This window comes from Leptinotarsa decemlineata, unplaced genomic scaffold (assembly GCF_025532065.1).
Source record: "Leptinotarsa decemlineata unplaced genomic scaffold, Ldec_3_MD MMD2_tig00004307_RagTag_RagTag, whole genome shotgun sequence".
Classification (NCBI taxonomy): domain Eukaryota; kingdom Metazoa; phylum Arthropoda; class Insecta; order Coleoptera; family Chrysomelidae; genus Leptinotarsa; species Leptinotarsa decemlineata.
Window position 1 is genome coordinate 3,781,934 of NW_027412606.1, and position 27,427 is coordinate 3,809,360.

The 27,427-nt window shown below is 37.0% G+C and overlaps 1 protein-coding gene across 1 annotated transcript in view; it reads right to left on the reverse strand.

Annotated features, from left to right (window-relative positions):
- LOC111513108 (uncharacterized) overlaps nt 1–27,427 on the reverse strand; it is a 102,851-nt gene that overhangs the window by 36,620 nt on the left and 38,804 nt on the right. Inside the window, exons 5-9 of the mRNA XM_074179105.1 lie at nt 24,128–24,335; nt 19,592–19,803; nt 15,183–16,481; nt 11,143–11,368; nt 6,238–6,428 (exon numbers count right to left, since the gene is read on the reverse strand). Coding sequence (XP_074035206.1) covers nt 6,238–6,428; nt 11,143–11,368; nt 15,183–16,481; nt 19,592–19,803; nt 24,128–24,335 — 2,136 coding nt within the window. The remainder of the gene's footprint in view (nt 1–6,237; nt 6,429–11,142; nt 11,369–15,182; nt 16,482–19,591; nt 19,804–24,127; nt 24,336–27,427) is intronic.

The following is a 27,427-nucleotide window of genomic DNA, read 5'->3' on the forward strand; positions in this document are numbered from 1 at the left end:
TCATTTTCATTATCCTTTGGAAATTCTTCAGTTGGTTGTTCAACTTACCTGTTCTCTTTGTAGTTAATGTTCAAGAGGTAGCGAAAACGTATGTTAATTTCTGGAACTTCAAGTAGCGAACATTAAGCAAAGCTTATTGTTAAATCATCTGAAAATGGAACTTTCAACAGGTGATGATCGACTATATTGCCAAACATGCGCCAAACTAACTGACTGTTATTGGATAACAAGTATAGCTGAGGCACCAGTCAATCTAATAATAACACTGATGATCTTCAAACATGACTCAACCTCCGACGGAAGCACCAAACTCTTACGAAGGTTCTGAATTGATGAACACTTCAATGTATCAGACCACTATTATAATCTTCATGCAATCATTATTAGTGCAATATGGCGGCCGACAAAAGTGTTGGTTTAGATGGGTCGAAAAAATGTTGCAATTATTGTAAAAAATACATCAATTCGGGGTTATGCTGTATCACCTGTGATTCTACCTACCATAACAGTTGTGCAAAACGAGTTAAAGTATGTTGTGATGTGTTTCCTAACATAATATACCAGGCAGCAGATCAAAATACAGAGGTTCTATCTGAAGTGGATTACTTGAAAGAGGAGAACAAGCTCCTAAGGCAGATACTTTTGGACAAGGACACAATTATCAGTGATAAAGAAACTCTCATAACACTTCTCAAAGAAAAAATAACTTTGTTAGAAAGCAATTCACTTCGTTTATTGGTAAATCCATTATCTGACAAGGCATCTCTTGAAATTAACTCATTTAATTCCACTGGTGCGACAAAAAAAGCTGAAAATAAAAACTTATCTCAGCAAACAAACAAAAGTAGCAAAAAGACATCAAAAGAAAACAAATGGGCGGACACAGTTGTCTCTATGGAAATACAGGATGTCCCAAGCAAGACAGAAAACAAAGAATTTCAGCTGTTGCAAGAAAAAACATTAGTGAAGTGCAGTGAAATTATTCACTTGAATGACGATCTTGAAGCTAGCCATGACAGCAACCCCAATGATAACAATTGGAAATCAGTCTCTTACAAGAAACACATAAATAAAAAAATTGATGGGTCACCATTTCCTCCTAAATCGTATGGCACAGGGCAACCGAACAACCTACTCCCAGTTGCACCAAAAAGAAATTGGATTTGGATTGGTGGTCTTGATCAGTGCACCACCCTTGAAAATGTTAAACGATATTTGAGGGAAGCGTTTCCAGATAAAAGCATTGACTGTTTTGACCTGAAATCTAAATACAAAAAGAAGTGCTTCAAAATAGGAAGTTTCGATTTATCTTTGGACGAACTTCTGGATCCTGATAACTGGCCCTCTAATTTATCTATACGTCCCTTTCACGATCAGTGATCAACAATATGCTACATATACCTCATCCGAAATCTCTGCTGATGGTAACTCAGGGTTTTTATCCGAGGAAAAACAAAGTAATAAATATTCATTAAAAATACTTCAATTGAATGCACAGTCAGTGACTAATAAAATTAACAAATTGGAAGTTCTCGCATCAGTAGAGAAACCGGACATTATTAGTATTGTTGAACACTGGTGTGATATTGAAAATATTGAGTTCATGTCTATACCTGGTTATGAAATTGTATCCAAATTTTGTCGCACAACTCATATACATGGGGGAACGGCAATTTATGTTAAATCATCCAATGCATCGCGGAGCCTAAATTTTGGGAGATGGTCCGAAGAAATCCATTGCGAATGCAGTGGGATAAAATTAGTTATAGAGGACAGAAAGATTTGTATACTTAGTATTTATAGATCTCCAATCGGTAACTTTGATACGTTTTTGAATAAATTATTTTGCATATTAGAGAACAGTGTAGGCTATGCTGCTGATATCTTTGTTTGTGGCGACTTGAATGTCAATTACCTAGAAAATACTACTGAAAAGATCAAATTAGATGAACTACTACTCAATTTCAATTTACAAGTGACATCTTTGACTCCTACTAGAGTTTTTACCAACCAGTCAGGGAAAACTTCATCTACTAAAGTCGATTACATACTAACAAATGTTGAGAACATGTATTGCAAATCCAATGTTTATGAAGGTAGTTTCAGTGATCACAAAGTATTCACAGTTACTTATAATATGCCATTAGAAAAATCTAAACTTATTGAACAATCTTATGTTATTTATAGAGATGTATCAGAGCATAACATGAAACAACTCTCCTCGACATTGTCCAAAACCAGTTTTGATGTAATATATAACAAAACTGATATAGATGAGAGCTTTCTGGCCTTCATGAATATTATAAGTGATGCTATCGATAAATGTTGTCCGACCAAAAAACACAAATCGTCCGCTAGTAACAAACATAACTGGATAACTCCTGAAGTGAAACAGGCCAGTCTTGATTTTAAAAGTATGCATTGGTTATGTAAAAATATAGGCAACGAAGATTCTCGTGCTGCATACAAAAAAGCGAAGAAAGACTATGAATCATTAATAAAAGCTTCAAAGTTGAATTTTCACGAAAATGTAATTAAGAATTCTAACAATAAAAATAGAACAGTTTGGAACCTAGTTAACAAAGAAACGAACAGAAAACAAATCCAAAGAGATATTACTCTCAACTATAATAATAAAGTAATCTCAGACAGAGATCATGTTGCGAACATATTTGGGGACTATTTCTCTTCAGTAGTAGAAAATAGCTTAGCAGACCATTTTGGCGACAATAGATCATCCGTATGCACGGTTTCTGGAATTGAATCGAATACTTTTTTCTTTATGCCCGTTAACGAATGTGAAATTGACGCAGTAATTAACAATCTAAAAAATAAAAAAAGTACAGGAATTGATAATATATCAGTGAGAATTTTAAAAGAAATTAAGTTACACATTTCAAAACATTTAGCTTATTTGTTGAATCTATCAGTCACAAGTGGCAAATTCCCTTCAATTCTAAAAACAGCCATGATCATACCAGTTCATAAGAAGAACGATACATCGGATATTACAAACTATCGCCCCGTGGCCCTGCTTAGCATTTTCTCAAAAATTTTTGAAAAGGTTGTGAATGAGAGAATATTGAGATTTTTATCAAGGTTCAAGATCCTGTCCGATTCTCAACATGGTTTTTGCAAAGGCAAGTCCACTCAATCAGCTACTTGGAGATTCTTAGAAATCATATACGCTTCTTTAGATAGGGGTAAGCATGTTGCAGGAGTATTCTTCGATCTGTCACGTGCGTTCGATTGTTTAAATTTTAAATTCATCGAGAGCAAATTATATAATCTAGGATTTAGAGGGGACTTCCTAGAATGGATCATTGACTTTCTTACAGATCGTAGGATGTTCGTCAAGATTAAAGATATGAAATCAGACTATCACGATATATGTTCTGGAGTTCCTCAAGGCTCTGTGTTAGGTCCGCTGATCTTTCTATTGTTTGTTAATGATCTACCTACTTATTTCACCAGTAATGAACATGCTCTCACTCTTTTCGCAGATGACACGTCTTTAGCTGTATCAGCAGAGAGTCAGGAGGAATTAAAATCAAAAACAGAGGAATTAATATCACTGTTCTTAAATTGGTGTGAAAGGAACAATCTGATTGTAAACTTGACCAAAACAAAATATATCTATTTTAATTTAAAAAACGATCCGAAAAAGCAATCGCTTGCCTTACTAATCAATGGAATGACACTGGCATGCACAAGTTGTACAAAATTCCTTGGCGTTCATGTAGACAACTGTTTGAAGTGGTCTGACCATATCACAGTTGTTTGTAAAAAAATCAATCAAGGGTATTATGCAATCTCAAGAATTAAGAATTGTATGCCTTTACGCGCCATTTTAGATGTATATTACAGTCTGGTCTATAGCCATCTAAGTTATAATGTGATCCTATGGGGAAACAGTGTTGACAAAGATAGAGTTTTCATTGCTCAAAAAAAAGTCGTTAGGAAATTACTAGGCATCCCTTGGAGGGAATCATGCAAGACATTTTTCATTAGTCATCAAATTTTAACCTTTCCCTGCATCTACATCTTTAAAATACTTTTATATGTTCGCGAATGTATAACAGACTGTACTAAGAACTCATTCTATCATAGCTACCCAACTCGATATGCAGAGGAGTTGAGCATTCCTAAACATAAAACTATAAAATTCGAACATTCTCCCAAATATATGGGAATAAAATTATTCAATCGGTTACCAGACCATTTCAAACAGATGAAGACTGTAGCATTTAAAAAAGCAGTTAAAACATTGCTTCTTTCTAAGGCCTACTATAGTATTGGCGAATTTCTCTCGGACCATCTCGACTGAATGGGTTCATGCGGCTTTGGCATGACGTATTCAATTTTTATAACTACAATTGTTTTGATTTTTGTTATTCTGACTTATTTGTATAAATTTTTATTGTATTATTTTTATCTACTGATCTACAATTTTATCGTTTGATGTGATTTTTATCTGCTTAATACTGACCTATCCTATACGTTTGTCAACGTCTTTGAGGATGAATAAATATTATTATTATTATTATTATTATTATCATTGTTGACTATGATTCTGGCGTTGAATCTGGTCATAATTACGCATTGGTCAAAGATGAAATGGATTGGTTTAAGTTTGACGTCACTAAGTCATGTCACTAAGTGTTTTGGCGATGTATTGAATTTATTGGAGCCTTTGGAGACACCCTACATTTTGTTTTATGAGAGAGAAAGGACATTGGCAGATCAAGATCTTCAGAAGATGTGGTGCTGCAGGTTTTTCCGGGTTTTCCTGCAGCTGAAAAAGCAAATGAGCCACCGGAATCAATGAAGTCGCCCCGGAGCGCCAATTAATTTTTGTTATTGTTTTATGATTTCATGATTTGTATTTTGGAAGTGTTCAACACTTGTAGTTCCTACAAATGAATAACAAACAGTTGCTTTAACAATTACATACTGTCATTTGTGACACAATTGGTTCAATACATCATTTTCAATTTTATTTACCCCGTAGTACTTTTTCTGAAAAGCCGGTTTCTATCGAGATGCTGCAAAATTCAGAGTAACAAAAAGGAAGTTGAAATAACTGAGTATTCATGTTATTTGAAGTTACAAAAATATGTATATGCGTAGTATATCCTTAAATAAGTGTTCAAAATGGCATTCATCTTCCTGAATTTGGCACAGTTTTGAAAAGAACAACCGATTTTTTTAAAAGATCACACGTTGAAAGGTAAGACCTCGTTAGTCTTTAGCTTGCACAAGTTTATATTTCTGAGCGTTATCGTTCATAGGGGTGCGATAGCTGGTTTACGAGAAAAAATATTTTGAACTTTCTTTTTCCTGATGGAATCAATTCGCACTATCAATGGTTCGATGCCTCAGTTGTTGTTTGCCGATTATTTCGACAGAATATTCGTCCTCTTTCATGAATTCTCAGAAGTAAATGTCAATGGGATCAGGATCTGGACTTCTGGCTGGCCGAGAGATCAGGGCCAAGTGCATCAGGGCCCCTTCCAATCCAACGTCCAGAGAACAGACCAAAAGATATTCTCTAACTCCATTAACGAAATGTGATGGAACTCTATCTTGTGAATACCACATATTTTGCCTTTCTACAAAATTAACCTTTTCCACGTATTCTGGTGTATCATTTGTAAGTAATTTGCACCATTTGAATTATTTGAATGGAATACTGATGCATGTAACAATACCTGGACAAATAATAACTCCAAGAGTCTTTCGGTGATGAGTCGTTTTTCTGCATTAGGGTTTTCTGCGACCCATATGTGTGTGTTATAGTGATCCGTTATGCCATTTCTATTAAAGATAGCTTCATCGGTGAATAAAATATAATGAAATTGATATTTAGATTTGTTTCCATTGTGAACCACTTGCAAAATATCATTCTTTTAAGATGATGTCCATATAGTAATTCTTGAACGGTTGTTGAGTAATAGGGATGAAGCTGCTGTTTCTTCAATTTTCTACAAGCCATCATGAGATCAATATCTAATTGAGCAGATGTTTTCCTTGTACAAATTCTGAAATCTCCTCATCGTTTGTATATATTTTGGTACGACCACTTGCAACTTACGATCGCAAAGTACCCATCTTCCGTAAACAACAATCAATACAAAGAAAACATCATATGTTTGGTGTATTCCAACTGGGACAGTTCAGCATACATTGGATAGGAAATAAAATAAATTGAAAATGTTGCTGTAACAACACACTCACCACTTCTATTTCTGCTGTCTTCTTCAGCTAACAGCTTTTCAATTTTCTCCGGAAAATGTCGTTTCGCACACCAAACTAATCCAATCACTCCCATTACCACAAAGACTGTCATCAGTCCTAGCCAAAATGGTTCATGGAGCATTCTCTCTGTCAACGGTTTGAAAGGTATGTGCGACATCCTCTTCTCACATCTGGAAAACGGAAACTAATAATAATAATAATAATAATGATAAATCGAGTTTATTCATCATCATATACAAAAGAATACATAGCATTGACAGTAAGAAACTATTTCAATAAATGATGAATTGGCGAGGGTTCGGCCTGAGCTGGTAGGGTACAACCCTACCATGAGAAAAGGAGTGTCTACAACTATAATCGTAATACAAAAATCTATAAAGGTGTGGTTATCAATATTATCAGTTCGAATTTCCTTTAAATTTGATTTTCAATCTTTTCTTGAAATTCTGTAGACTGAACAACTTATATTCATTCAGCAATTGGTTATAGAGCCTGGCGGAATTGTAAAAAAACTGCGAGTTTAAATGGAACTGTGATGTTTTGGGATTACTAAGATATCGTGTCCAAGAGTTGGGTATGCTTGTTTGTAAACAACCTCAATATCTCACAAAGATAAGCTGGTTTTTGTGTCAGAAGGGTTTTGTGGGTACCTGTGAGGAGGTGTAGTTTTCTCATATTCAGCATTGAAAGTCAACCTTATTTTTTCATTTTGTGGCTAATGTGGTCAAATTTTCGACATCCGTATGGTTACCTTATGCAAGCATTTTGTATTCTTTGCAGACGGACGGAACCGCATAGGTGTAAGGAAGGCCCATAAACACTGTCACAATATGAGAGCTTTGAAAAAATGGGACTTCCGCATAATGTCGGCTTCATCTTTGTGATGAAGGTCACGATTTGGGTACAATTTTCTGAGAGTATTATATGATACCTTACATAAGTTGCTGACATGCCCCGAAAATATCAGCTCACTGTCTAGATACAAACCTAGATTCCGGCACTCCTTGACCTGAGGGAGGTAGTCATTTCCAATTTTGATTCTTATCTGTCCAATGGCTGAATTTCTGCACGACGTACGATCCAAAATCATGAAAGAAGTTATTCGAAGGAAGGAAAATTAAACCTATACCTGGGTTGTCCCAGAAGTACCTAGTCTGACCTAGAGATGACGGTAGTTTTTCGAAAAATATCTCGGCATTAGAAAGTACACAACCTATAAAGCATATGTTCCAAGTTTGAAGACCTGCGTTGTTTAGTATTTGTTTGACAGCCATCAGCGAACGTTTTCGGTGAATTTGTGAAAATGGAAAAGATTGGTCATCGTTATGTCTGTTTAAAAAAAAATCTGTTTCAAAATCTGTTTTTCCGTTAATCAGCTGTCGCCCCCATACGAACAACAACTCTCAAAAGTTGAGAAACTTGTGCGAGCTAAGGACTAACGAGGTCTTACCTTTCAACGTGTGATTCCTAACACGGTTGCAGAATAATCCCAGCTTCAACCAGATACATTCTTTCGAGAAAAATATCTGGTCGAGGCGGGAATCGAACCCACGGCCTTCTGATCGTTAGTCGGGCGCACTACCACCGCGCATCGCAGTGGTCGACCAAATGAAATGACGACTCCAGAAATGGTGAAGAAAATCCACAAAGCGGATGATCGTAAATTAAGAGTGCAGACTTAGCAGACTTAGTGCAGACTTAGCAGGTATTTCAAAAAATGCGGTACATCGTATATTATCTGAAAATTTGGACATAAGAAAGATGTGTGCAAGATGAGTGCCGCGTTTGCTCACACTCGAGCAAAAACAGTGCCATGAAGATGTTTCAATTGAGTGTTTAGCGAAGATTCACAGTGACAAAGTAGACTTCTTGCGTTGTTTCATAGCCATGGTTGAAACATGGTTCCATCACTTCACACCCAAGACAAAAAAAAAAATCACAAAATAGTGGACTCAAAAGAGACGTCCGGCTCCAAAGAGAAGGCGAAGACCGTTTCATCTGCAGGCAAGGCGAGTATCAACGGCGAGTATTATGCGAACTTATTGCAACGTTTGAGTGAAGAAATCAAGCAAAAACGGCCGCATCTGGCTGAGAAAAATGTATTGTTTCATTGAGATAATGCACCAGCTCACAAATCCGTTATCGTAATGACGTGCGTGTCACCAACCAAGTTGACGTCTCTGTGAAATGAAGGAAACTGGTTTCTTTCAGTTTTTTGTACATTTCTGGTTATTGGAAAAAGTCGTTATTTTGGATTTATTCCACGCCAAGGATTCCAGTTTTATCTTTCATTCATGAAGGAGGTTTATTAAATAAACTACCTGAAAATTTTCAGGAAGTAACGGATTGTGAAAGTTACCATAAGTGTTTTTCGTGGCACTGAATAATATTCTGTGGGCTACCTGTTGACAGATGCTGTATAGCGCTGTTTAATGAATCTAGTAGCCAACAATTATAACAAGATAGCACTATCAACTATTGAAACAACAATCTGTGGAAAATCGAACAAAGAAGGAAGGATATTGAAAGAGAGGCACCTGAAGAATGTACTACAGAAGTTATGGCCAGTTTGATGTCTGAAATTTCAAAAAATTTATCGAATTTTAAAGTAGAACCCATGTATATTCAATGAATTGATACTTTGAGATATCATATAGTTGCAAGAGGTCGCTGTAACAAAGATCTTGGAAGAAGCAGTTGCAGTTGGGGTTAACATGTTAAATTCTCAAACATAAACACATAAAGTTTCTTGAGAATGAAGCATCACCATCAGTAAAAATTGAACGCAGCAATGAAACTGAAAAATACATAACGGTTAAGCGAATGCCAGAAAGTTCCACATGAGTTGGTTCAATGGAGAAATCATGAAGAAAATCTTGTGAATTTCATTTATTAATTGAGTAATGTGGGTATCCATTGAAGATCAAGAGCAAAAGTTTCTCATTTCTTCAAATTTTGATCCTGTTAACAAACCTAGGACGCCTTGTGGTACAGCCAGAAAGCAATTTATTGTCTCATCAAGAGCAGGATATCGTACCAAATTTTCCAACGACAGAAGCAGATTCTGCACCAGGAGAGAAAATAAACTTTTCCGGAGCAGGTCGGCAAACGTTTGCTTTCAAACTATTATTTACCTAAATCAGAGGTAAACAGTCTGATGTAACGTCCAGTATAGCTGTCTTAGGTGCCCTCATATGGAGATTTAGATTGGGTCATTGAGGTGGAATCTTACAGCTTGTATCGACAAACTCAATATCAACCAATTGAACGGAATTGCTTCAGTTTGCCATAATGGCTACTATCGATGATTTTCCAGATGACGGTCTACAGGTACAATTCCAGAGCTGCACATACAGTAATCTGCTATTTGTTTCGCTTACTTACATAACATTTATAGTCGCAGACTGACCGCCGAACAGGACCTCATTGAATTGAGGGAAATATACCATGAACTAGCAACCTTGGAGTGAATTAGACCTCAGAAAATTCAGGCCCTGGTAACGACTTTTACTTTGTGCCTGTCCAATCACAGATCGGACAGATTTTTCAGCGTTTTGCAGATAGATACAGTCACCAAAATAAAGTAATTGGCTCCGTTGAGGAGCTGGATTCATTTGATCGAGTTTGAAAAGCTGTGAGCCAGCATAAACTCCCGCCGCGCCGGATGCGGTAGAGAGCCAAATAGATACAGCAACTTCACCTGTCTAGCTGTTTTTACTTTCACGAAGTGGTACATCAGTCACTCAATAAAATACAGTGAGGAAGAATTGTGTATTTTTGAAAAGTCTTCAAGCAATACTTCATTTGAGATCTGAACCAGTCCTATGAGCTCTATTTCCGAAATGAATCACATCAGTATCACTCATGTCTTTCCAAATCTCATCGGCGAGATAAGACCTCCAAGAAGCAGGAAGTGAATTTGAACCAATGAGACCTATGGAAAAGATCTTTGAAGGGAGCCGAAGAAAGCAGTTACTAGAAACCCTAAACCAATGAGGTTATTTTGTTAAAAAGCTTCGAGTGGCAATGGCTGTAGTTGTTCACAACAATATAACAACTCAGAAACAAATCCAATGTCCTCATATTTATAAATCCTGTGTACCTCAAATAACGACTTCTAGTCGGCTACAGCAAAATAACTCAGCGGAAAATCGGGAGAATAACCGCAATTCATAACATTGAACTACGGGTTGGCTGTCATTGTCCATCTTTCACTGCCTGAACCACTGTGCATACTGTTTTTGGCTAGTGCATTGGCTTGGGATGTGAGGGTTGAGCAAATCGGCAATCAGATGCTTGCTTCCACGTAGCCCCGCTGGATACGAAAATGACAGAATTACTTGTGGTTCTGTTATTCCCTAACTGAATGGCATCCCAACGATGGCTTAATCCCAAGGTGTGTGTATCCTGTGTATTCGTGCCGAGACGATGAATAACACTGAGCCTATCAGCTCTCTCTACGGAACCTTTAAGATACCAGATAAGATACCAGATACCTGTTTGCGCTCAAGTGATGATTCACCAAAACCAGGGTTGAAAAGCCCTGCACGATTGAATCTAAGGCATCGTCAGGTGTAGCTGACGTGCAAAAACCCTCATATGGGAAGGTTGTCACGGGTATCAAGGTGGGAATTTTGCACCTTGCCTATCCGACTACCTCATTAACGATGAAACAGCAGAGCGTATACTTTGTGCCTGCCCCGCTGAGGACCATCTGACCTGAAAGACCACTCACCATACAAACTAATCGGCTTCGTCAAGAAGCTGGGTTTACTTGGTCGAGTGTGAATAGGTGTGAGCCAAAATAAACCCTTGCGGGTTGCGGTGGAGGGTCGAATACACCTACTCACTTTGGACCTAACCTAACATAACCTAACCACTTACCTTTGTCCTTCCCACCAGGCATGGCACTGACACAGATAGCTGTCCCCTCTTTCAATACATGTGCCGCGACTCTCACATGGATTGCCCTCACATGGACGCCGTTTTTGGTCGCAAGTAGGACCGTTGTATCCTGTGTTACAGTGACACTTGTAACTTGAGTCTGTCAGTTCACATATCCCGAAAGCACATGGTTCCAGTTCACATTTTGTGAGAGCACAAAATAGACCTGAATAAACAGACATGTATAAGTTAAAAATTTGAGACCTACGTACATTTGATTAGCAATTTTTTTATTTTCTTATGTTGGTACACTTGTCTCGAATTTATGTTCACAGTGTCAGCTGTTCAGAATATTGAGTTTGTTGATGAAAGGCATAAAAATATTTTGCATGTTCGGCGATTTTCTGCTATCGAACAAAATTGATCAAAGAAATGGCATTGAATTTTGTGTAAAAAGTGGACTGAAGTGCTCTTAAACACTGGAAATGCGAGCTTTCCACAGAAGGCTGAGAAGGTGTGAATGGCGACGCACATTCTGGACGCCCCAACACATCAACAACTGATGAAAATAATGGAAAAATGAGGAAAATTATTATGATGAGTCGTCGAATCACTATTCATTTATTCATTTATTTTTTCATTCACAGCTTTGGCAACTCAACAAAACAAAAGTTCCAATTATAGAGTCGTACAGTCGCATTATTTTCGAAGAGTTGAGCTAGATCAAAATAAAGGTAATTATTTACAAATGAAAATAAAAATACAGTTACCCTACCTAGTGCATAGTATGTTTCAACAAGAAAATCTCACTTTTGAAAGGGGTAAGTGAGATAGGTCAACAGAGGAAAAAGTGGAATTGTATATTTGTTGCATACGTAATATTGGAGCGTTTAAGAAATAATTACTACTTGCTGGAGACAACTTGAATAAATCACCATTGCGCATGGAATAAACATTTGCCTTGAACGATATCACCACCACCAAGAAAGCTCGGATACGTCGATTTCTAATTAAAGGAGGACACCTTTCAGACTAATCAGATTTTTTGTAGTACGCACCCCCTCGGAGGGATGCGTCCGACGACTCTTATTTAGATAGGGAAAGTAGGTCGAGTGGCACATTGTTCTAAAGGTCTTTCAAATACCTTCACAACTCTGTTAAAAAAAATTTTTGTAACGATTAGTTTTCGAGATAATTTGAAGTTAAAATTGTGGTCTGTCTAATGTATCTTAATAACACATTAGACAGACCACTCGGTAACTTGTATGCCTACATTCTTATCAGTTTTTTGTTAAATAAAATCCCTTTTTTAAAATCAATACCCACTCCTCTCCTTCCAGTTTTCATCAGTACATCATTCAATTGTTTTGTTCAAACAGGTCGTGTATTGTTATTTGTTTAAAAATGCCTTACACTACTGCTGAAAGGGTTTCAGTTATTGCTTTATTTTTTGGTAACAACCAGAATGCTAATAGAACATCAATTTTATTCAACGAGCAAAACCCTGGTAAACACCTAAGCAGCAATTACGTTCTGGATTTGGTCACAAAACTCAGGGAAACAGGTTCGGTTTTAAATAAGAAAAGAAATGTTCAGAAAAGGGTAGTAAATGATGATAATGCGATTGGAGTGATTGGTCAAGTCATCGCCAATCCCAGGTTAAGTACCAGAGGTTTACCAGCAATGGCCGGAATAAGCCATATGAGCGCATGGAGAATCCTAAAAAACCACAAATTCCATCCTTACAAAATCAAACTTGTTCATGAAATCAATGAGGATGATTTTGACCTAAGACAGGAGTTTTGTGAGGGCATGAGTGAGAGATTATTGCAAAATCCCGAGCTGCTTTATAACATCTGTTTTTCAGACGAAAGCTCATTTTATTTGAATGGTTGCGTGAACCGTCACAATTGCCGTTATTGGTCGGATGAAAACCCAAGACAATACGCAGAAATACATAACCAACATCTCCAAAAGTTGAATGTCTGGGCCGGAATATTAGGCAATCATATTCTAGGTCCATTTTTCATTGATGGAAATTTAACCGGTGATTCTTATTTACAACTTCTTGAAGAGGCAATACAACCTCGTATAGTTGAAATAATTGAACAGGATCCAAGATGTCAAGATGAATTTATCCATTTTCAACAAGACGGTGCACCACCCCATTATGTCCAGCAGGTTCGAAATTTTTTGAATAATCATTTTAAAGGACAATGGATTGGCAGAAGAGATGCAATTGAATGGCCAGCACGATCACCAGATTTAACACCACTGGACTACTTTTTGTGGGGATATTTAAAGTCTAAAGTTTATGCTACACAGCCAGCCAATATGGATGAATTACGTCGTAGAATTATTGATGAATGCCGGGCTATAACTCCTGAGATATTGAATAATGTAAGAGCAAAATTCGAACGAAATCTTTATTGTTGAATGGAGCAAAATGGCGCACATTTTGTACATTTACTCTAAATTTCCCATGTGAGTTATCCTTATTAGGTGTTACTTTTTTGTGTGTGCTTTAAAAACAATTATTGGGATTCATTAACCCTAAAACAGTTTTATAAACTTTTCTGTGTCATCAGCATTCAAGGAAATCAGCAGGTTGTATTCGTTGTGTAGGTAAGTTTTTAGTATGATTCACTTTTTTATCAGAAGCATAAAATATCCACGTCAAAATGCAACCTTCATAAGGAGGTGCCAATCAATTTATCTAAAATGTAAGGGTGGTAACCAACCCCATCCCCTGAAAAAATCTCCTCGTAATAAACAAATAATTCTTACATTTTTACGCAATCAAATGGACACGTATTAGCAGGTTGTCATAAAAAGCAAAAATTTTTTTTTATGAAAGTTCTGATCGTAAATTGTACCTCAAAAACAATTTGATTTATTTTAAAAAGGGTTGAACTCAATAAAAATACCTTTTAATCTTCAAATTATCTCGAAAACTAATCGTTACAAACATTTTCATTTGACAGAGATGTGAAGGTTTTCGAAAGACCTCCAAAACAAGGTGCCACTCGACCTACTTTCCCTATCTAAATAAGGGTCGTTGGACGCACCCCTCCGAGGGGGTGCGTACTACAAAAAATCTGATTAGTTTGAAAGGTGCCCCCCTTTAATTAAAAATCGACGTGTCCGAGCTTTTTTAAAAAATCTTACTTTTTATATTCAAAAACGGCTCTGTAAAGTTTTCGTTGTTACACACTGTATAATTATTTTATTGTTAACTGTAAAGAATATGATGTAAATGATATATTGTGGGTGTACTGTTCACTGTAAAAATTATGACTTGCCATATGTACAAGTATGAACCCAACTGGTCAATGAAGAATATATGAATTTGAATTTGATGAATAACTGGAATTTTTTGAGAAAAGCGGTTGTTTACTCAATTTTTTTAACAGAGAGTATGCCACTGTGGAAATGGTAATTTCTTCAAGTTACTGATGAGTAGTATTTTGTGAACGTCTTGTAGCTCACTATTGAGGATTGTTGAAAGGATTGTCATGAGAAAATGGAAAGAAAAGTGTGATAAATTCAAGAGGCTACATTATTTTTCGGGTATTTTTACGGTTCCCAAACAAAATAAAATGTTTCCGACATAAAGAGTTGACATTGATGAAATTGGTCGAATGAATAGGAGTTTTTTTCGTTGTTTTGAATGTACCCTGAAAGTTTTTCACTGTGGGATAAATATAAAATTGAAATATTTTGATGTTATTCAAAACATAGCTCGAACCGTGATTCCACCACCAAGTGATTATCTCAGTTTAATTTTTCTCTTGAAGATGATTACTTGGTGATCGAAACACGTTTGTTGAAATGACGGTTTGGTGTTGGTGCATCACAAGTAAGTAGCTCAACTTGTGAATATAATTCACATTTTCGTTTCCATTGGTAGTGAACTACCCACATTATGAAATAAAAATTACTGGCTTTTCAAAAACGTTAATGTGTTTTGAAAATTCGCGAAGATTTTAACATAGTCGATAGCTGTCGAACAAAGGATAATAATCCAAATCCCAACTCACCTGTGAAATGTCCAACGCAGTGGCAAAACTTTTTCATTTTTTTCATGATACATTTACCCCCATTTTCGCACGGATTCGGTGAACAAGATTCAACTTGTCCTTCTTTGTGATTCAATAATTTCAGCTTATACTTATTATCGTACATCACCTTCAGTGTTCCATTCAGAGTGACTCCAAGTGGACCATTAAGTTGCCTAAGATGTATAGTATTCAGAAACGACAAGATGTAAATTGGGGTGCTACTAATAGCAGGATCAACTATGTCATGATCTTGACACAATTTCCAAATGGTCCCATTATTATCGGAATAGTTATCAATGATTTCGATGAAACCTGTACGATTGGAACACTCAGTATAACTCAGTTTCATGTTGTACAGTTCCAAGGAAATGACGCTGCCCAGTGGCGCGATGAAGTGTTGCAGGAAATCAACTTCAGCAGGAGGATTCCCAGGAAAGTTCAGGTTCAGGAGAATTCCGGAAGTATAGTTACCGAGCATTATGACTTTTTCTTGATGAACAGGATTCATGATTCTGTACGACGCCCTGAAGCCAGGACCCAAGGGATGATCGCCTGTTTGAAGCCTCAGTTTCAACCTATCATCAGATGATATGAAACTTCCTTCGGTCAGAAGACTGCCAGTTTCGAATGGTTTCAGAACTGGAGTGTGCCTCCCTAGTACGAGTTCCAAGTCAAAATCTTCATATTCCGAAATGACTTCATTTATATCGTTTTCATCGGGAAAAAATTCCAGCCATATCCTCTTCCCAGCAGGTGCAATGATGGTCACTGTACAATCCAGGTGTGGGAGAAGGAAATCAGGGTAATTTGGAGTCATGAGGATTCCCTCCTTTGCCGTCAAAGTTTGTGTAGGACACACTGATACGTCAACGGCATACCAGAGTAACGAAAACCCCTTTCCGGCTATGGAATAATCAGAATGAAAGTCTAATTCAGCTATATTTGTTTCAGAAACGAAGTTAAATCTATCCATTTCTGTTTCGTGATTGCCACAAAACTTCATGGCGTCATTAAACGTTCTTTTTTTATTCTTGAAAATGGATTTGATGTTGATGTAGTCGTATAAACAATCCAGCTGTGGCTCAATATCTATTTTGACAAACTTGATGATTATTCTTGTCTTTTCAGGGCCTACTATTCTGACAGAGAAGTCCAAGTTATTGAAGTAATAACTGGGGTAGTTAGGGGTGGTTAAAGTGCCTTCTGTGCCATCTAGGGTTTTGTTATAATTGAAAGAGGTACTGAGCAGCTGATGTTGTTTCTTGCAAATGTAACCACCTGAAAATGAAGAAAAGGAAAACTTCATTTGAACTCGGCCTGTTGAAAGATGAGGCCTGATGAATAATACACAAACTTTAATGGATTCATAATAGAACATGAGGTGAAAAGTTTGGGTCCTCACACATAGATGGCGCTTGTCTGATCGCATTCACCACTTTTTCAGTTAGTACTAACCTTCGGAAGAAAACTGTTGAAATTTCATGATATTCTAATCATAAGTTTGTGAGTTAATATGCTGAAAGGGACACTATTTTTGTTATTTTCAAAACAATGGTTCAGAAAAAATTTCGTGTTATAATTTCACACTGCTTCTTGATAGGAAAAAATACCGTCCAAGCAAAGCAATGGCTTGAAATAAGCTGATATTATGAACGTATCGAAAAAACGTGATGGCTTCATATTTCATGAGCATTTGACTGTGAGAAACCTCTGTTCAACACTCATAATTTCTAACTGTTTTTTGGTATATATCTTTCCACAATTTGAAAAATAAACAAAACTGAATGTAAAGAGTATCTTCTGAAATGCAATAAAGGAAAACTGAAAAGTTTACTGAGAGAAAAGATACACACCGATCAGGAGTATATGAGCTGACTCGTATATTGGCCAAACAGGAAGAACATTTCCCCAAAGAATTGAAGATCATAGAGGTAGTGTTGTAAATAGAAAAACCAATTCCACATTTGCCACAGCAGAAGGACATGAGTTCAATGATGAATATGGCGTGTAACATTTAGAAGAAACGATTTTGAAACTCAATCTTCTAGAATGTTTAGAAATCAATAGATTCAAAAATTTTTGTAATCTACTGAATGGTCAATTTGAATATTTTTTTGAATGTCGGAAACGACATAATTAGGTTTTTATATATACATTTTTAGATTGGAATTTTAATAGTTATTTTTATATTGTAACTCAAACATGTATATAATTTTCACATATAAATTAATTTTAGATTTTCTTTTTATATTTTCACCTCTTATATTACTCTGAATGTTTATATTGTTATATTACTTTACATTAGTCTCATATACGTATGTATATCCACACACAAGCAGTACTGCTTCCGTGATATCACTTCATTCACAATCTGTACACTATATTGCTGTGAATAAATCATTATTATTATTACTTTTTTCACCGTAGTGTACGCTGGTCAGGCCCTATCCCCCGAAGCCCCGATACATTCGGGAGGGCGCGCCAGCATTATCAACCAATGGCCACTCCACACACCGTGTGGTAAGTGATCATTGGATCCGAGAATAATGTTCCCTGAGCTAGCGCAGTGAGCCAAGAATGACAGTCATCTGCATCTGTGCGGCAAGCCGTTATGATTTCAAGATTAGAGAGTAGAGAGAGTAGAGAGGACATCATTCCACCAAAGACTCCAATAATCAGAACAACCATCTTGACAGAGTGATCTGGATAGAGTCTGCGTAGTTCGAAGAGAAAATCTCGCTATTTTATCCGTTAATTTTATCCGTTTTTCCTCCTCTTTTCTGACGATATTCGTCTCGCCAGGAGCTAAACACTCCACGACAAATATCGTTCTGGTCTGGTGGTCGAGAAGGACTACATCAGGCTTATTAGCTTGTATGAGCCTGAGGGTGGGGAACGAATAGTTCCAATAAATTCGGCACTTCTAGTTACCCACAACGGATTCAATATCCCCCGGTGTCTCGTCAATACCGTGAGAGTGCCGTAGATGGTAGTATAGCACTCTAAGGGCCGCGTTATGTCGATGGATATAGGCCGAGATCGCATATGCTGGACATATGCCCTTGCTGGACCCTAATGCACTTGCTGAAGCACTTGCTGATAGCAAGTGCATTGGGGTATCGGGCGCCTCGCGATAGGCCCTGCACCTTATGACAGAAACCTTTATACCCATCCCGCGACTGCGGTAGACTGAGGTGTTGAATACACCATTCTGTCAAGCCATGATGAACCCCTCGGTTTCCGTCTTCAGCCCACTCGACATGAGAAAAGCGAACTTCAGGCGCTTTGATAAGCCAAGGTCTACAATGTTATTGAAGAAGACCCCATGCATTGGCTTATCCTTGTGTCTCCGCAGCAGTAAGGTGATCTCTGCGGCTTTTGTTTGATCATTTTGCTGAACGGGTTCCAACTCGGTGACAGAGTTGTGGTCACCTCGTTCAGAGTCGAAAACTATATGCCCTAAGGAGAAATGCTCCAATTCCTGCTCTCTCATGGTAACTGACCATGCAGAGAAAGGGATCCGAACTCCTGACGACTTTACAGGCTGTATCCAGTACCATTCTTTCATGTCTGTCACTCCAAACTCGTAAGTCCACGGCCTTTTTGTTGTCGGGAGAAGTAGAACCGTGGAACGGACGATTTGGGATGCAAACTCCTATAGAGATGCATCATTTTTCAGGTCTTTACGTCGAGTTGATACAGCTCCTCCCGAGTCCACTTCACTACTTCAAACGAGTAGAGTAAGATTGGAACGGTAAGCATATTTGTTGCAGCAACTTTGCTCTTCCCCGACAGTTCCGATGACCAGATCTGTCGAAGTTTGTGCTGATACTTGCCGCGGAGAGAGTTTTTCACCGATGTTACCTCTTGTGAGAGGCGTTGTTCCACCCCGAAGTAAGTATACGTCTCTCCGGCATCCAGATGGTGTAGGATGATTCCATTATTATTATCATTATTATTTCACCGTAGTGTGCGCTGGTCAGGCCCTATCCCCCGAAGCTCCGATACATTCGGGAGGGCGCGCCAGCATTATCAACCAATGACCACTCCCTACACCGTGGATTAAGTGATCATTGGGTCCAAGAATCATGTGTCCTGAGCAAGCACATATTATGTAACTGGTCGAATATGTAGACTATAAGTAGTAAAGACACGCCCGAAGAAGCCGTTGTATGGCGAAACACGTGTTGCGTTTTTGTAAAAATGTCCAGTGAAAATCTCACAATGAAGTGTGTTTTGAATACGTCGCTATATTTTTTATTGTCATGAATGAAACAATTGTGAATTATTGTGTAATTTACAATCACAAGACGATAAAACAGTTTCCTGGAATACACCTCCTGAAATGTCGGCATCAACTGAATCAAATATCAATACAAAATACAAACCTCTTGCACCGCACTGATGTACTTTCCAATACATTCCACTCGGTAACATTGGAGCAGGTGTCGCCGTCCATTGCACACTCAGACAAGTCGCTTCTCCCGCGTTCCTTATGACATCGTTTTCTGCTGGTGCTTGACCTGGGATCCAATTGGAGTATCTCATAGCATTGCCGTCGGTCCATTGGAAATCCAATTGACTGGATTGAGCACCTAACCTTCAGAGACGACGTAGATTATATTCAGGTTGTATTGAACTGATTTGAATATAAATTCTACTATTAACAAGAGATTTGAATTCTAATAATTATCTCGATTGGTATTGCTAGAATATACCAAATATTTATTTGAGATTTTGGTCGTTTCAGTTACTCGAAGGAGGCGATTTTTCTGTACTTCTTTTTTGAATATCAAGGTCAAAAATAACTGTACAAGGGATATAATACTGGAATATCAAAACAAATATGATATACTCAAATTAGGTTGATGAATACTGATTTTGTTTTACAGAAAAAGAGAAAAGTTCAGTAAAAAAAAGTGGAAGTGTGTATGTGTATTTGTGTTACTGCCTGCCAATTGTCATCAACATTCAATCAAAATTCATCGTGTTACAGTCCATTCAACGAACTATTCAAGAGTTAATATTTTGTTTTTGATGATACTCTTGTTTCATTAAGTGGAGTATTGACATCATGAATTATTATATTTTTTTTATTAAGATTATCTGAGCTCACCAGTGATGCAGAGGTACTGAGACATCATAACTTTGTTTTTGTTTGGCTGAGGAATTATACTGTTAGTACATATTTATCATTTAGTATTACTACTCAAAATAGTACTGCAGTTCAATCAAAATTATCGTATATGTATCTCTGGCCTACCGAACCAAAAGAAATGAAAGAAATGATGAGTATATTTGTTATCCTTCTAGATCAACCTCATCTCCACATTTTTCTATAGAGAGAGGCTAGATGGACTGCATATAGACTTGTGCACTTTGCCAATTGCACAAATCAATTTAATGCAGACTGTTGGTTGACACTGGAACTCACAGCATGCTGGAAATGACGTCTGACTTTATGTTTCCAACTGTCAACTACGAACTGCCTCATAAAGTACTGTTCCCGAGTAGAGAGGACTAGATCCTCCGGGAGAAGGAACTATTAAGAGCAGATATTTGTTGGGTCACAGATGGATCAAAAATAACTTCCGGTTCTGGTGCAGGTGTTTTCAGTCGCAGACCCAGGACAGATATATAAACCTGTCTAGGAACCTATGTGACTGTATTTCAAGTGGAAATTCGCACTATTGAATTGCGTGCTGAGAGATTGGAAGAATCCAACCTCATACACGAGTCAATAAAAATATTCTCAGACAGTTAAGCGGCATTGGAAGCTCTTGGCTCCTACCGAGCAACGTCTAAATTAGTAGCAAATTGTCAAAAACGACTCTCCTTGATAGAAAGACTAAACAGATTGGCCTGGAAGGCAATGAGGCTGCTGATTCCTTTGCAAAGGAGGGTGCTGCAAGCAACTTCATCGGACCAAAACCTGTCATAGGCATCGCTTCAGGCTTTGCCAAACAAAGATTGAACACCTGGATGGCAAGAAGATTCATGGACTTCTGGCAGAATCTTTCCAGATTGGCTCACTTCAAAGCGATTATTCACCCTTGTAGCTTAATACTAAACAGTTGTTGGACTACAGTAGGGACGAAGTACGATGTCTAACAGGCCTTATCTGAGGTCACTGTCATTTGAATTGTCATATGCACAGACTCGGACTGTCGGAAGACAGTGTGTGTCTGTTTGGAATCAGGTTTTCAGATTTCGGCAGAGCCGTACTCTTATCATCTGATCTGAAAGACCACTCACCTTACAAAGTAATCGGCTTCATTGAGAAGCTGGGTTTATTTGGTTGAGTCTGAATAGGTGTGAGCCACAATAAACCTTCGCGGGTTGTGGTGGAGAGTCGAATAGACCCAGTCACTTTGGACCTAGCCTTCTCGAAGAAGGATGAAACGTAATTTTCATTTGAGAAATAGGTGGTCAACTCATTTTATTATTCGTTTTGAAGAATGTACTCAAAATCAATAACACAAAAAGGGATGGAAAATAGAACAGTCGAAACTACGAATCCTGAGATTTCCATTAGTATGTATAGTGAAATATAAGAAGAAATATGACATACTCAAAGTAGGTTCATGAAAATGTTTTCTTTGACAACAAATGACCTAAATTCAGTAGAAAAAACAGAATCACCTATAAATATACATATTCACATTTTCTATCTATTTCTTGATTTTGACTTTGAAAGTGGTAATTTTGACTTCGATTTCAAAATCACGACTTGGAATTTCTCCTCTTATGAAAACTCCACCAACGAAATCGACGAAGAACTCAATTCTCAAAAATCAAACACGAATGACGCTCCACAAGGCGGTCAGTTGCAAAGCTAAGCTTCCACATCGAACGCCTACGAATTTCATTTTCTGTCTTTCACTGCAAAGCAACAAGTTGAGAAATAGAAACCCAACACAACGCATTATGACTCAATACCACCATAGAGCTGAATGCATTGCTGGACTCAACTGTACTCAAAAGACTAGCATGTGCGTAAGGAATTCCTTATGGAATCGATCCCATGACGCGGATGCACTGCATTGGTATATGCAAAACCTACGTTTACCGCATTGCAGCAAAACATTATTTTGTGTGTGTGTCTGTGTATTTGTGTCACTGCCTGCCGATTGTCCTCAATATCAAGGATCCGTTTCATTTAGCAGATACGAAGACTACCATATGGAGCTGAACCACCATGGCTGTCATATAATAGGTTAGGTTAGGTCCAAAGTGAGTGGGTCAATTCGACCCTTCACCGCAACCTGCCTTAGGAAGGTGGTCAATTTTTTTCGTAACCATATATGATCCTCATACCTACTGTCGCTCAGTTTGAGCATTATTTGCAAAACTTTGTTTTATTTTTATTTTGTTCAGATATCATTATACTCATAAAATGAGTCAAGGTATTATTTCTATATGTGCAATTCTTTTTCGCTTTTGTGATTTTTTTTTAAGTTTTCACCTCAGTGGATTGATTATATTAGTAAACCACTACTGAGTACGGAAAATTAATAAAAACTTCAGTCAGATTACCCACAAGTCATCTTTTTTACGTATTCAATTCATTTTCATCGTACATCATTAATCGTTCCTTCAAAATGAATCATTTCTTTGATTTTTTTCAGAAAATTAGAAACTCGTTCACCATCCTTTGGCTGTATACTTTTCATCTGTTCGCCATCGGCGAATCATCAGTAACATTGAAAATCTTTTCCGCCAAAGCCTTTTAACCAAATTATTTGATAACCTGACTCGGTCCGCAGCGGGGCAGGGTGTTTTATCAATTTTGAAACAGAGGCGACACACACTGTCTTCCGACAGTCCAAGTCTCTGCATATGATGATTCAAATGGCAGTGACCTGTAAAAAGGCCTGCTAGATATCATAGTTCATCCTTATCTAGTCCAACACTGTTTGGATTGAAGCTTCGAATGAACTCCTTGAAGTGAGCCAATCCTGGAAGATTTTGCCAGAAGTCCTTGAGTCTTATTGCCATCAAGATGTTCAATGTTTGTTTAGCAAAACCTGAAGCGATGCCAATGATAGTTCTGGTACGATGAAGCTGCTTGCAACACCTTCCGTGGCACCCTACATAATCCTGTGTGGAAATATTATTCATTGCGTTAAAACATTTCAATTCTTTTCACCCCTACTATAGTCCAACAACTATTTGGTATCAAGCTTCGAAGAGTGAATAAAATCCTTGTAGTGAGCCAATCTGGATAGATTCTGCCAGAAGTCCATAAATCTTCTTGACGTCCAAGTGTTCAATCTTTGTTTGTCGAAGCCTAAAGCAATCCCAATGACAGGTTCTGGTCCAATGAAGCTGCTTGCAGCACCCTCATTTCCAAGGGAGTCAGCAGCTTCATTGCCTTCCAGGCCAGTTTGGCAATCTGTTATGTTTTCCTATTGGAGAGTCGGTTTTGGCAATTTGCTACCAATTTAGACGTTGCTCAGTAGAAGTCAAGAGCTTCCAACGCCGCTTGACTGTCCGAGAATATTTTTATTGACGTGTTTATGAGGTTGGATGCTTCCAATCTCTCCGCACACAATTCAAAAGCGTGAATTTTTGCTTGAAATTCAGTCGCATAGGTTCCTAGATAGTTGATATATCTGTCCTGGGTCTGCGACTAACAACACCAGAACCAGAACCAAGAGGTGTTTTGGATCCATCTGTGAACCAACAACTCTCTGCTATTGATATTTCCTTCTCCCGGAGGATCTAGTCTCCTCTACATAGTACGAATTTTTCATTCCACAATACTATTAAAAAAAATATATACAACTTTTTCGAATAGTCAATCATTAACTTTGTTGCTGCATTAATATCTAATAAAAACGAAATCTTTGTCAAGTCACAATTTCGTGTTTTCCAATAATTGTGATTTGCCGAAAAAAGTTGATTGTTTTTCTGAAACTCACCAATAAAAAGCGCTGGTCCTATAGTCATGTGTCCTTCGGATACTAGTAGTGATGAACCGTTCTTCTTCAGGGCTGAGCACAGACGCAAGATTGGATTTCATTCCCTCGCATATCTGTTTGGACGTATTCCACGTTACTTCTGGGTAGCTGATGATGAGGTAGCAGGAGTTATTGAACATGATATAGCGATCATCTGCGCATTGCACAACTAAAAAAAACATAAAAGTCACTGAATTCAATGTGAAGTTTATGATGAAAATAAGAGATAAAGCCAGAAACAAATTCAAAAAAACCGGTAAAGCTGAAGATTGGAATTATTATAAAACTCTTAGAAACTTCACTGAATCTTCTATTGAGCGAGAAAAGAAGGCTTATCTAGAATACATTGCCTCTAATAATAACCATAATAACTCTGGAGATCTATGGTTGAAGCTAAAAAAACTCGATATTCATAATAAAAAATCTATATTGAATCTTCCCTCCCATTTATGTGATCCTAACAACATGAATGATTTTTTTATTGCTTCGCAACAAGGGTGTAATAAGGTTGACCCAAATCTAGAACAATTTTACAGTAATGATGTGAATGATTCTATCACATCATTTCTTGAATTGACATTGATTACCGAAAATGAACTGTTAACCTTCATGTCACAAATAAAAAGTAGATCCAAAGGAATAGATGATCTCGATAATTCTCTCTTAAATCTCTGTTGTCCACCCATAGTGCCCGTTATTTTACATATTATAAACTTTTGCTTGGCGAAGAAAGTTTTCCCAAGTATGTGGAAGCAGTCTATCGTGGTACCAATACCCAAAATTAAAGAACCTAAGGAATTCAAAGACTTGCGTCCTATAAGTCTTCTTCCATTTCTTTCCAAAATTTTGGAAAAGGCTATCGCTCAACAGCTGAGAAACCACCTTCACAACAACAATGTACTTCCAATTATGTAATCTGGTTTCAGACCAAACTATAGCTGTGCTACAGCTTTATTGAATATATTAGATGATATCGTCGCAGCATCGGATAGAGACGAAATCACTCTTTTACTATTGATGGACTTTAGCAAAGTTTTTGATACATTGAATCATCAACTACTTCGATCTATATTACATTATAATGGACTTTGTCAAAGCATATCTTTCACATAGACAACAAATTGTTAGAGTGGAGAACCACATGTCGGATTTCAAAAATACTTCTTCAGGTGTCCCACAGGGTTCAATCTTTGGACCTATCCTCTACATAATTTACACCTCCCATTTGACAACCTGTTTGAAAAAACTCAAATATCATATGTATGCCGATGAAACACAGTTGTATTATTCTTTTACTCCTGACTCTGTACAGCAATGCAAAAATATCATTAATGACGATTTGAATCAATTCGTTAATGTATCGAGGAAACATGCCCTGGAAGTTAATAATTCCAAATGCTCTATGATTGTATTTGGAAGAAAAGTCGCAAGGTCAAAACTTAGAGATCTAATCATAAAAATTGATGACACTGTTTTACCGGTTGTAAATCAGGTTAAAAATCTAGGAGTTTGTATCGATGATGAACTCAAATTCGAAAAACATACTTCAACATTGATTCAAAGAGCATTTGGGAAAATGAAAGTATTATACCCTCATAGGCATGTCTTGAGCCTAAAAACCAAATTACTCATTTGTGATTCGTTGATATTATCTATTTTTAATCATTGTGACGTAGTGTATCATTATTTTCTGAATAAAAATGAGCAACAACGAATTCAAAGAGTTCAAAACTCTTGTTTGAGATTTTCATACGGTATCAAGAAAAGAGAACCGATTTCTCATACACTCAAAAAAGCTAGGTGGCTGAATAGGCGGACTCTTCATTCTTCGACATTATTTCATAAAGTTATTGTCAATAGAACACCTCCCTACCTCTATAACAAAATAACTTATCGAACTGATGTTCATAATGTGAACATCAGGCACAAAATGATCCATGTTGTTAGACACTCCATAGAACTATTTAACAGGTCATTTACATATACGATAGCTGAATTCTATAACAACCTACCACCTTCCTTTCGGTCGAAATCTGTTTCCAGTTTCAGGTACTGCCTGAAAAAACACCTTTTGAAAAATCAATAATACCCGAATATATTCTATGACACATTGGCTCTTGTAGGCCATAGCTAAAATATTTGTAGTATCCTTATGTTTGTATCGATATCCGCCTCATGAATTAAATGTTGTACCCGCTATCACAATTCCAATTTTATTTTAGGTCTTTTGGTATTTTTTTTTGTTTTTCATCATTTTCTTTTTTTTTGTAAGGTGCAAGAGGAAGAATGAACTCTGTTCAATCTTGTATCCTATTGACAAATTTGTATTTTGTTTTTTTCCATATTGTGTCATGTTATTTCAGCTGTCAATTAATTCATTTATTATTATTATTATTATTATTATTATTATTATTATTATTATTATTATTATTATTATTATTATTATTATCAATTCCAAGTTCATATCATTCAACGTAGGATTTCATGATTTTTGCTCTTTCTTCATTCATTTTTTTCTAGCAATGAAGGTAAATTTTCCACAAATAGATAACTAAAATTGCAAAAAACTCATGACAATAACCAAGCATGTTTTGAAGAATTTCAACAATTTGTATCTGGAAAACGAATGATTTTGCGATAAACATTTCATAGGCGGAAGTTGTTTTCGAGATCCACTACATACTTAGTTTCTGGTAATGTACTCAGTAACTTTACTTAGCGTCCCAGGAGCTAAGTAATATCCATCGATATAGATAATTATAAATATTTATAAAACGACCACCTCCAGCGTTGTTGAAAAAAGTGTACTTTTCACTTGGAAGAGGTGTGGAAATTAGGTTTCTTCATGAAAAGTACCAAAAGTTTACTACTTAAAAAGTAAAGGGAATTTGGAATAAATAATGACAGCGTACGCAGTGCCCTCTGCATGTAACATGAAAATTAATACAAAATTATGATTTCCCTCGTCAAAAAACCCAGGTACCAAATTTAGTTCTAATAACTCATTTTTTGAAGAAGTTATTTTTTAAAAATGAACAAACACATTGAATTTCAATACGTTGTATCTGCGAAACGAAGTATTTCTGAACATATGTTAATGGAGACTTTTTTTATTGAAATTGTCTCAGAAATTCGTCACTTGAATATTTTAACGTAGTTATGTTACATCCTGTATGGAAAGGCAATAGAAATCCAAAAACACAGGGAAAATTTCAATAGAAAAGAAGTGGCAATGAACATTGATAAAATCATGTCACCTGT